A 12041-nucleotide genomic window follows, 5' to 3' on the forward strand; every position below is an offset into this window, starting at 1 on the left:
CGGGGGCCTCATGGATAATGATCCGGCATCCCTGAAATCAGTTCCGGTCACACAGCAGATACTTATGCACAAGTCCGAATGTGACCAGCCTCAAAAGCAAAAATAAAGCCCAGCCTAAATATAGACCGTTCTCCTGCATGCTGCATGCACAGGGACGCCCGCTCCCACAGGGCTATCCAGGAGCGCTACTAGCGAGGCACTAGAACGACTACATGCAGTCACTGCCACCGCCGGTATGACGCGGGTGTCGCTGCGCCACGCTACCATCAACGCTTCATTCGCTCTTAGGGACCTCAAAGTTCCATCCGTGATTGCCGGCGGTGGTCCGTGGAATGCTGGCATTTACGGGATAAGCATTAGCAGACCAGTCGGTCCGCTCAGCTGAGGGTTGTGGTGGCAAGGCCGGGTTCATCGTCGACGTGGACGTCGCGCATCTTAGACCTAGGTCCAGATAGATATACTGTCATAAACTTATAGTTATTTAGCCCCTGCAGCTGGGCCGGCCCAAGTACTATATCATTCGCACCGCAACGCTAGTCTGTCGAGTAGGTATCGTGGACGTCAGGCTGGGAGCATAGGTACTGCCTGCCTACACTGCCTACATCAGCCCCGTTTGATATCTACATCTAGTCTACCATTTCCATATCCACCCACCAACTTCCCCCCCTGTCCACCTTTCAATCGAACACAGGCAAGCAGGCAACAACATGAGCGACACCAAAGCCTCAGACGCCCACGGCCCCTCAGCCTCCTCATCATCCACCAAACCAGCTGAGTCTCAAACAAAGACAAAGACACAGCACACACAACCCAGCCCCCAAACATCCTCAGCCTGGCCAGGCCTGGGCGCAAACTTCGCACACGACCCCAAAGCCCCCTTCACCGTCAACTACGACCAGGAGGTCTACCTGCAATTCATGGCCGGAGAAGAAGGGACTGGGACGACTGGAACAGGGACGGGGACGGGGACAGGGACGCCAGACATAAGCAAGAAGAACAAGAATAAGACGCCGAAGCAGATCTATCGGGAGGTGTGTAGCACCAGCAGCCTTTCTTTCGCTTGTCATACCGTGCACAGCCCAGTGGGAGGGAAATGTCTACGTAGCGAAAGTTGCACTGACGAGACTAGGAATGGGTGCGCCGCGCACTGAATCCCGCGATATCAGATCCGCGGGGTGAGCCGAGTCCGTCTGATTTCGAGTACGCGGAGAGTCAGAGGATTAGGGAGAGGTTTTGAGGTTCGTTTCTGGGGCGGGTTGGTGGTGGTGTATTCATTTGGGTCTCCTAGCGAGGGTTTCCTATTGGCAGGGCTAGATCTACTGCTGCCTGAAAATACACATATGGTGATTGATTCATGACCTGGGCTGCAAACGTAGAGTATAAAAAGGGCAATGACTAGATGGAACGGATTCCGTTGGCGATGGGGCTCCAACTAGGTCTTGCCCTAGATCTGTTTATGGGATGGGTGTGAAAATCAACCGGGAGACGGGCTCTGGACAACCTGTTAAAAGATAATTCACTGAAAAGCTCAGGCGAGAAATTGGTATTTGAGGCAAAAAGCAGATACTTCGGAATAATTAGCTGTAGCTTTGTAGGTGATTGAAAGAGGGCAAGTAAACCAGACAAGACGTTATACGTTGGGATGAGCGTCCCCCGCATTACTCTGTTCCTCCTCCATCTCAGCAACAAATCGTTCCCAAGTGTTCAGTACACCCTGGTAGAACTCGATATGTTGTTCTGCCAGCGCGCCCATGGAATCTCGGAACTCGATTGCCTTGATTCTCTCGAAGTCTGCCACCTCCCGCACCACCTCCTCGTCAAACATCTCCGACGTTGTCTTGGCTGATTCCACCTCCCGCGTGAGCTCGTCGATCCGCAGCTCCAGTTTCCGCATCCGCTCTCGGCGTGATTGCTCGTGGTCGACTCCGCGCATGTCCTCCATCTTCGACCGGATGAAAGATGCTGGGGAGGACGTGAGCGGGTTGGAGGCATAGTATGAGGATGGATTCGCGGCGAGGGAGTCCCGCTCCGCCACCGCTTTGTTGCGGTAGTCGACCAGGGCTTCAAAGTCGAGTTGCTTCTGCTCGCGCGTTTTTAGAAGTGCCTTGACAGATAATATGTAGGCTTCCATGTCGCGGAGGGAGCCCAAGTAATTTTGATCCGTGTGGTCCTTAAGATTCTTGATTCCCCGCGCTGTTTCTTCAACAGAGGCAGCAAAAACTTGTAAGGGCACTTCGACATCCGGCTCCAGCGGTACAAGCTTTCGGAACTGCGTGGCCAAATCATTGTAATCCGTCTCCAAGTCCGCCTCGCGTCTAGCAACTCGCGCTACGATCTTTTCGACATGGTTCAAATCCTCATCCAGCTTGTCCGCCTTCTCCCGCACCTCAATAAACCTGCGGTCTGGCTTATGGACCTTCGTAAACGCATTCACAAACGTGTCGGTGAAGTTATCGAAGATCCCCGTACCACCTCCATCCGATCCACCTGTCGAAGCCCGCGACCCTCGCACTCTCATATGCGCATTCCAATCAGGCGACTCCAAGAAGATCGCTAGCAAAGGAGCCCTCCGCAGGACCGGGTGCAGCGTCAGGCGCTTCAAAAAGCGATGCAGAGACCACGCTCTCCGCGTGGTAAACTCCGGCCCGAATCGGTCTCCGCGCACATACTCCATCTTATGCTTATCCGGCAGCGGCGGCACCGCGCAGGCAGGGTACTCCCGGTATAGCGTCTTATAGAGGAAAACAAAGTCGGTGAATCGCCTGCGCACAGTGAAGTCGGATCTTTGAAAGGACTTGAAATCGGTCTGGTGCTACCTGTTAACGCTTGATTTCGGGGCTCGCTTAGGCAGCGAGATAGCTTGGCCTGAACACTTCACGGACACTTACATGCGTAGATACTAGGTATGAAATGTATGCATCTTTTGTACCGTCGTTCTCTTTGATCGGGGAATCCACCCGACACTCTAATACTCCATCTCCGATGCCTGCGAGGTCCAAGGCGTCGGCGTGTGGCCCCGCCTGGGGGATCTCGCTCGCCGAGCTCATCCTCCGCTTGCCATTGGGATCGCGACGGTTCTCATGTTGTTCTTCGGTATCGGTTTCAGACGTCGGGGGTCGTGAGGTATCGCTGTCTGGGCCATGGCGCCACGAGACGCTATCGAAGTCGTCGTGATCCATGGAGGGGAGAGCGGCAGGTTGCTCGAGGGGTGGCAGTGTATCGTGAACGCTGGCCAGAAACTACACAGCAAAAGGCGACAGTGAGAAAGGTGGTGTTGCAGCCCCAGATTCAAATAATGATTGGCGCTGAAGAGGAGGCTGGTCAGTCGGGGTTGTCGAGGTCGTGGGGAGTTGCGGAGGTGAAGTTGATCGATGGGGTGCCCAGCGTCATCGCCAAGGCTCACTGTTAATACCCGCTATTCAATCCTGTACGGAATACATGGTCAAAACCTTCTTGGCTTCTAAAACAGGAGGTGTGTTTTAGCTGTGTGCAGGACAGAATGTTTAGATAGATGCTTGGCCAGATTTGAATGTTGTCCGTAGCGTTATAGTTGTTGGCCACTGCTAGTTGGCTCCATGTAGGTGATGCGGTATGTACATTTTGTTCATTTACGTAGTCTGTAGGTGCTCATCTGAGTGATGCAGTAATCCAAGAATAGCAATAAGAGACAGGAAGAGGACCGAGGGGTTAGGACATGAGGGAAGAGAAATAGCAATAAATATAAGAATACAACCACAACATCTTAGTCGTTTCTTCGGGTATCATCTGCGCTTGTGCTTCTGCGCTCAGCACCTAATGTCTGGTCTCGGTACGGCTCATCGTCATCATCGTCATCACTGAACAGTGGCTCTTCCTCGCTTTCTCCAGCAAAGGCGTTGTAAAGCTCACCGCCACGACGACGGGACGATGAGCCATTCATAGCCTTCGTCTCATCCTCATCCTCAATCATTTCGAAGTCGTAGTCGTCGCGGTCGTTGCGAAGACGTCTACGTCGCTGGACGTGGAAATAAACTCCGAGCCCGATGCAGAAAACAATGATCGAGCTGATCGCGGCGTAAATCCAGACCTGTGTGTGTTTGGAGGCACCAAAGGTTGGGAAGAAAGAGGGAAGGAAGCTGTCAGAGGCTGGACTCGGGGTAGGTGTAGGGGTTTCAGTCTCAGTCTCAGAAGGAGCAGTGTCTGTCGAAGTAGGTTTAACATTCACAGGGCGATCAACCGTATGCGAAGGCTCAGTTGGAGGTTTGGTGGCAGTCGGTGCTGGGTCAACGCTGGTTGTGACAACAATGGAATCCTCAATGGTGTGATCATCGTCGTGTTCGTCTGGAAGGGGGTGCAACTTTTGTTTAGATGCATCAACAGCCACACCCCAGAGGTTAAGGCGCCAGTCAAGGAATTCCCCAACATCATCATTGACAGTCGAGTCTTTGACAATAACAGTCCAAGTTCCGACTCCTGATTCACCCCTAATACTCTGTTAGCTTTATTCATCATTGCTGGTTGCGTGGGATTCTTACCAGTGGGCAACCGTCATAAACGTCCAATCAACGTAGCCAACTTCTGCATTGTCGTGCTTTCTTGGGGTGCTGAGGTGACTGACTATGCCACCGGGGCTACGAAGTTCCACACTCAGATCGCCACGGCGTGAGTGGTTGACATTCATGGTCACAGTGACATGCTCGAGTTTCTCGATGTTTGCATCCTTCATAAACTGCTCGGTCACTTCCCAAGACGCAGCAACGCCTTTGTCGCCCTGCGGAACCTCGTGTTGTACCCTCAGCCACGGCGAGTGGTACCAAGCCTGCGGCTTCACCAATTCCCAAGTCTTCGCTTTCTGCACGAGGCTGTAGACATCAACTTTTCCATATCCCCAATCGTGGCTGAACTTTTTCCCTGACTTGAGGACTTGCCAGCTTCCATCATCTTCGTCGACCGGGACCGCCGTCTCAATCATGAGGTATTGCGCATCGCGCCATGAGAGCTCTGGGCGAATACTCAGAGCAAGAGAAAGAGCACCGACAACCAGCGGGCCCGCGGCAGATGTGCCCCCGTGCATGGAGTAGCACTTGTCTGTACCGACATCGGTAGTGTGGATCGAATCAGATGTTCCGCTACTATAAGCAACTACCAGCTGCGCGGAGCATGATTCTGAGTAATACGGGTGTTGTCCCTCGCGGTCAATTGCCCCGACGGTTATGCTGTAAATGCTGTTAGTATAGCCGTCGAAGTTGCAGTTGTCTTCAGAGCCCGCGCCATTCCCGGCTGCGAACACGAAAATCGAGCCTTTTCCGTCGCGACCCTTCTGGACGCCGTTAACAATAGCCCGTTTAACGAGAATGCCGGGTGCATCCATTGTAGCCCCATCGTCCGGGGGGCCCCAAGAGCATGAGTAGATGTCGTTCTCCTGATAGGCATAGTTGATGGCGCTAGCCTCGTCAGTATCGTCGATTGGTCCAGACAGGATTCGAATTCCAGCAATACGGCTATCATAAGCGACACCGACGCCGCAGACATCATTTCTCGCGGCGGCGACTTCTCCTGCGCATCTGGTGCCGTGTCTATCATCGCGAAGGCGGGGTCTAGGTTCTGGGGTATGGTCGTTGAAATCATAAGAGCCCTCTGGGAAGTAGTTGGGGCTTAGGTCGTTGCTGTACATGTCCAAGCCATCGTCCACAATCGCAGCTGTCGCGCCCTTTCCGGTTATGCCTTCTAGCCAGACGCCCGAAACATTCAGGTCATGACCGACTTGTTTGGTGTTGAAGAGGTGCCATTGTGACCCGAAGATTGGATCTTCAATACCGAGAGTGGATATAAGCTTACTCCGGGCTTGGACAGCTTCCACGTTCTCTCCGTCGCTGGCCGATTCTCTGGTGAGCTTCTCGGGCGCAGGTGATCGCTTTACGAGCCGTTGCTTCGGAGGGGCCAATTTCTGGGACCATAGAATACCGGCGAGGTCTTCGTCTCTTTCTTCAAGGCCAGCGTCGTCGCCACGTCGCCGCAGCTTCCTCTTGATTTGTAGGTCTCCGAGAAGCGCATCGAGATCGGCACTGTTCTCACTAGGCAAGGAAAATGTATGATGACCGTCAAGCTCTCCTACCTGACCTTCATGGCGAGCACCTAAGCGTTCAGCGATATCCGACGGGGAAGTAGCGGCGTCGAGGTGGAGGGCGAAATAGTCGCGAGTCTCATAGGAGCGGCGAGGATGAAGCGAAGCGGTAGCGGCACAGAACAAGCCTAAGGCTGCTGCTGCTGCACCTTGAAAACGCATTGTGACAGGAGGGCGAGAATGGAAGGCGGGTGACGTTCAGGACTCCTCAACAAACAGTCGACAATAAGGACAACTAACACCCTGACATTGGAGGACGGCGTGTGGGACTAAGCACAAAAAACAACGAGGCCACAAAGCTTGGTAGGGAAACAACTGTCTATTCAAGCACAGTTATAAATGAAGGTCACAATAATAGAAACAAGAAGAAGAAAATCCCCGTGGTCTTAGGGAGAGGGTCTGAAGGTGAATAATGAGCGGAGCCTGGAGGTGTTGGTGGAAGTACTCCGGAGAGAATGGATCGCCTCCTGAACTGAACTGTGGGTTCCTCACTCCTAAGGCTGACACGCCAAGTTGGGGCGGATTTAGTACGCGCCAGAAACAAAGGCAAACTTTGGACGGAAGTAAATGCTCTATTGATTGTATAGGAAGCCAAACGATGGCTCATGATCCGTTATTCTGTTACCCTTCGAATAGTATGGGTAAAAACGGAGCTCCACTCCCATCGTTCCCTGCAGAGCATTGGCGTTTGGTGCTCATCATGGACTATACCGAGTCCCTGACAGATCCTGAACTCTTCTGCAGTACACCGGAGTTGTGTCTTTGCTTTTTCACATGAAACAAATCAGATCAAATCAGATCAGATCAACGTGGTCCAAAGCGATGGTGCCTGGCTGGTTTCTTGTCGTGCAGCCCCGCAAGATCAGACGAGGAGGCTGGGCCCAGCCACTCTCACAATGCATGCGCAGCGTCATCCTAGATAAAATCTCATCGCAACAATCTCATCCACGTCCTCTTCTCCATTGTTTCGCTGCCTAAACTGTTCTTGCACCCGACTGCTGCCTGTCTTGTGGTTGTATACTGTCGCTGACTCCTTGTACATACGGCTGACAGGGCCACTGGCAGAGACCGCCGCACGCCTGTTACAAGCACTCGGCCATCCTTAACTTCAATTCGGCAGCTTATGCAGCATTAACTTACGTGTACTTTGTTCACGGGATGGCGATCTAGACACTTCCACCCATTGAAATTTCGAACAGAGCCGGCAGAGAGTGCGCGCAAAGGGCTATACTTCGGTTGCAGTGTTGGGCAGCTGACTGCAACTCATTACTGTGTACAGAGCATAACAACATTGCTCCGCTTGCGAAGTTCGAGAGTAAGCGATTGCTGAAGCACATCTGAAGACATGTCCACCGGGAGCTCTCGAGCTCCGGCGAACGGCACCATGGCAGCCCGGCGAACAAGCTTAGGTATACTTCTTCTTTACGACAGCCTTGTCACTAGCGGGAATGGAAAATCTCTTTCATGGGCATTTCAAAACAAACTGACAAGCTGTGTTGTTAGGTCCATCTGCATTACCGGAAGACCATGGCTCACCAGCCTCGCAGGACGAGGCGGCACGCTTGAGTCGGTCCGACACGTTAAAATCCTCGACGGGCGAACAGCGCGATTGGGCGTATAGCCGGTCTCCACTCCAGAAGCTCGAGGTCGCCCTTGGTGGTATCAGTAAGGAAGAGAAGAGAGCCCGCGCATTGGAAGCCGAAAGGAAGTTGCGAGAACGGATGGCTGCTGCGACTGCGAAATCTGCGGTGACTCCAGAGCCAGAGCCCTCAAGAGTCGCCGCCAAAGCAGCTGTGCAACAACCTACATACGAAAACGAAGTTCCCGCTCGGCGACCTTCACGGAAAGAGCCAAGGCAACAGGAAAACAGCGGGTATGACAGGCAGGATAACATCATTCCGCAGCAGAAATCAGACGTCACGAGGCCGCAGACTGCACGCGCAAGAGCGCCGTCGCTCCATGGCTCCGGGGCACGACCACTATTGGAAAATCAAGATGCGAGCAACAAACCTCCGTCAATAAGACCAGTAAACGGCGGCAGCACTGCTAGGCGTTCAGTGTCAATCACGCACCAGCCGGAGAAGCCTCAGATGTCCCCACACGAACCAAATCAGGCACTACCACGAAGCAGCCTTGTTATACCTCACCCTGAGATGGCACGTCAGGATCGCAGAGCCACTACAGCTCAAACTAGATCACCGACGGCTAGCCAACCCTCCACCGACGCTCGGGTGAGGGTTCCTCTATCTGGCAGCAGCCCGGAACAAGCCAGACAGAATGGGCGGCCTGTTCCTTCGCCAGCTGCCATTATTCCGTCTGATAAAATACCTAGTCCCCACGAGATACGAGATAGTGCGGAGTCTATAGTGCCGGAGAGCAATGAGAACATACAGCGCCCGCAGACCAAGTCCAAGCGTCATACTGTTTCATTCAATGTACCACCCCCAACGCCCCCTCCGCTGTCTGAGTGGAAGACCGCACGCACTGTGAGACTCGGAGCCTCCGACTTTGATTTACAGGCCTTGGATGTGGACAGGAATAAGGCTTGGTGGGAATCCGGTACCCGAGATCGCCGTCAGAGCAGGGCGCTGCCAAAGAATTACCAGCAGCCATCTGTCCAGAAGCCAATGTGTAAGTTGAGATTGAATGGTTTATGTAGGCATCTGAATGCTAACGATGGCTTGATACGCAGCACACAAGCGCTTCCAACCCCTGATATTCTTGAAATGCGGACCTTTGCTTCGGTATACAGGTATAAGGCGCGCGACAATAAATGGGCCAAACGGGCCAATCGATAAAGAGACTTGGAGAGGCACTATCTTGATCGTGACCAAGGACTCCATCTCCTCGTACGAACCTGTGCCTACATTGAGGCTGTTTTCTCAGCCGATGGATCTTCTTCCGCCGCCACCTGTCCAGGTCAATAGTGAGAACGTACAGTTGCCACCAGAGTACATTGACCCAACCGCCGGATTGACGAAATTGGGCCGAGATGGCCGCCCCCTCTATGTCAAACCCGTTGACCATACGGAAGAGCAGCTCGACCTTTCTTCAGTGGAGAACGATGACGGGATTTACGAAATGTCCCCGAGTGCCATAGACTATGGCCTCAAGCAGCCAGTACCTGCGAACAGGGTTCATTCACTAGACGGAGAAACAGTTGGGATGTATAAAGAGATTCCAGGCTTCCGCCTTTACGCTGACTCCGGGAGAGATGTCACATTTTGGAGATTCAATCTCGAGATTGAACTGGGCAGGAAGCAACAACGCATTGCGTATCGTCTGAACCAAGGCCCCGCTATCGGTTTCTGGGTGCCAGCCAAGGGACAGGCGATGAACGTGATGTACCATTCCGGTAACGGCTTCACTCCTGGTGTTGATTCGAACAAGTTTTGCGGCCCGGATCCTCTGTGGCGAGACGTCCTTAACGAGCATCAGACACGTCCATTCCATGTCATGATTGGTGGTGGGGACCAGGTATTCAACGACAAAGTCACCGCGGAGTCAATGTATTTCCAGGAATGGCTGAAGATCAGAGACGCCAGCGAAAGATACGAGACTCAGCTTAACCCCGAGTTCAAGAACGAATTAGAAAATGGGTACCTGGAAAACTACTGTAGATGGTTCTCCCAAGGCCTTTACTCTCTCGCCAATTCGCAAATACCCATGGTGAACATATGGAACGACCATGAGATCCTCGAAGGGTTTGGCTCGTACCCGGACGAGTTTATGAGCTCGGCTGTAATCTCAGGTCTCGGGAATCTCGCATTCAAGTACTATATGCTATTCCAGCACCATAGTGTGCCTGAAGAAACCGAGGCAGATGAACCCAGCTGGATTCTGGGCGCCGAGCCAGGGCCGTACATCAATCAGCGCAGCAGGCACTTGTTCATGTCACTTGGCAACGGAATATCTTTCCTAGGACTTGACTGCAGGACCGAGCGGATGGTATGTCATGAGGCCCGCGATTTGAAGAGGCATGCTAATCTACTACGTAGTATGACGAAATTATCAGTGAGCATTCGTCCGATCTTATCTGGGACCGGTGTCACCGTGAGATTGTCAAGGGCGAAACCAAGCATCTGGTAGTGCTATTGAGCATCCCCATTGCGTACCCTCGAGTGGTATGTACCTGCTTGAGCCTTGAAAATACTACAGCTCCCGCTGACGATAGACAGGCTATGGTGAAGAATATTTTGAACAGCAGACAGTCACTCGGTAAAGCCGGGCTCTTCGGCGGACTAGTAAACCGACATGGCGCCAAAGTTGAAATCTTTGATGATCATTGGACAGCAAAGCAGTTGAAGTCGGAAAGAAAGTACCTCATAGAAGATCTTCAAGATCTTGCCGCCGAGAAATCGATTCGGGTGACTATCCTTAGGTAAGACCAAGCGCCTTGGTAAATGTGATAAACACTGACAATTTCACTAGCGGTGATGTCCATCTAGCTGCAGTCGGGCAGTTTTATTCGAATCCCAACCTCAACATCCCCAAGGATAGGGACTACCGATATATGCCCAACGTCATCTCTTCCGGCATTGCAGACGCCCCTGTGACTGAAATGATATCCGATACACTCAACCGACGAAACCAAGTGCATCACATGGACAGCAATACTGACGAAGAGATGATCCCATTTTTCACCCATGATGTCAATAACAAACCGCGCAACAATAAGCGCATGCTACCGAGGAGGAACTGGTGTTCTCTCCGCTTATATGAGCCTGGTATGTCCAAGCGCTTTGATTGTGACGCCGTATCTTTGCTAAAAGAACCAGGTGCCACGCCACCGGAAACCCCAGAGTCCGAGGCTCCAGCTCCTTTCGATGAGCCCCGCCCGAAATTGCTACAACGAACATTGTCGTTGGGCCGCGGAGAGAGGCCTCAAGGGCTCCTGCGACGACTCTCCAGCAAGGGTCGACCACCAACGAAGGAATTCAACCTAGGCCGCCCTGCCCCCGAACGGCGCATGAGCATGGACGGGCCGTTCCCTCCAGCAGGAACAGGAGATTCCTATTTCCCGCCGCCGCCAGCAGAATTTCGGCCCGGTCCATTCCTCCGACGACCAACCAATCTAAGCCAAAAGTCCTCCAAGAAAGCAGCCAAACGCGGAGACGACGGCGCAGGCACATTCGTTAATCTAGAAGGCGGGCTGGCCATCACGTTGAACCTGGAACTCAACCCCAGGGACCCATCGGGTATCACGGTGCCGTATAAATTGCTCATCCCGGCGCTCTGGTTCGAAGGCACCGAGGATGAACCCCCCGCGGTGCCAGTGACCAAGGGCTGGCGGAAATGGCTCGGTGTTCGGCGCAACGCCTCGAGCAAACCTTCTATAAACGACGATGAAGCAGAAGAAGAGTTCAGCGACGAGGAGGAGGAAATGCACAATACCCATGCCCCTCCCCCAGCACCGCCCAGAGAAGGACACCCTCAACCTCACCCAGCGGCAGTTCCAGTGGTCCCTAGACCTGCACCGACTCCAGCACCTCCCATGCGTCGACACTATGATGAGTACTATGACGACGACGACGACGATGACGATGATGATGATGAAGACGAGTCGGAGCTATTCCTCTCGCCGGAGCCCGAACCTAGACCCAATGTAAAGCGCAGCACCAGCATTAAGAAGTGGTTTGGACGGCGTGATAGGTGACGGGGAAAAGCACATTTAATGATGCACATGGCCTGGATATTTTTACGATTTGGCTTCACTTGACTTGTATTTTGAGATGACTTATGTTGATGATTTATGATCTTCATGACCCGCATGTACACAGCTCTATACAGCATTTACCCTTAATGCCTTGGGTAGGGTATGCTATGTATCTATTCTATCCTAGACGTCCTTGATGTATATTCTGAGAGTAGACTGGCTATAATATCCGGGTTTTCCGGTCACCATCCTTTTCCGTACTTTATGCACAGATCTCCAACT

General features: G+C 52.8%; 4 protein-coding genes across 4 annotated transcripts; 2 read left to right on the plus strand and 2 right to left on the minus strand.

The window, feature by feature from the left end:
- Positions 1-707: 707 nt before the first annotated feature.
- Positions 708-1237, plus strand: DSM5745_01528 (uncharacterized protein; the record flags this gene model as incomplete). The annotated part of the gene is made up of 2 exons (XM_026743544.1): positions 708-1031; positions 1130-1237. 2 exons carry the CDS (start codon positions 708-710, stop codon positions 1235-1237), a joined length of 432 nt encoding a protein of 143 aa, XP_026609389.1.
- Positions 1238-1630: 393 nt separating this feature from the next.
- Positions 1631-3179, minus strand: DSM5745_01529 (sorting nexin-4; the record flags this gene model as incomplete). The annotated part of the gene is made up of 2 exons (XM_026743545.1): positions 1631-2806; positions 2889-3179. The coding sequence occupies 2 exons, from the start codon at positions 3177-3179 to the stop codon at positions 1631-1633; spliced, it is 1467 nt and encodes a 488-aa protein (XP_026609390.1).
- Positions 3180-3742: 563 nt separating this feature from the next.
- Positions 3743-6265, minus strand: kexB (kexin kexB; the record flags this gene model as incomplete). The annotated part of the gene is made up of 2 exons (XM_026743546.1): positions 3743-4463; positions 4515-6265. The coding sequence occupies 2 exons, from the start codon at positions 6263-6265 to the stop codon at positions 3743-3745; spliced, it is 2472 nt and encodes an 823-aa protein (XP_026609391.1).
- Positions 6266-7487: 1222 nt separating this feature from the next.
- DSM5745_01531 (uncharacterized protein) lies at positions 7488-11759 on the plus strand (the record flags this gene model as incomplete). The annotated part of the gene is made up of 7 exons (XM_026743547.1): positions 7488-7512; positions 7607-8734; positions 8796-10051; positions 10102-10227; positions 10282-10484; positions 10535-10830; positions 10882-11759. The coding sequence occupies 7 exons, from the start codon at positions 7488-7490 to the stop codon at positions 11757-11759; spliced, it is 3912 nt and encodes a 1303-aa protein (XP_026609392.1).
- Between the last annotated feature and the right edge of the window lie 282 nt (positions 11760-12041).

The sequence above is a fragment of the Aspergillus mulundensis genome (genome assembly GCF_003369625.1).
Source record: "Aspergillus mulundensis strain DSM 5745 chromosome Unknown scaffold_0, whole genome shotgun sequence".
In the NCBI taxonomy this organism is placed as follows: domain Eukaryota; kingdom Fungi; phylum Ascomycota; class Eurotiomycetes; order Eurotiales; family Aspergillaceae; genus Aspergillus; species Aspergillus mulundensis.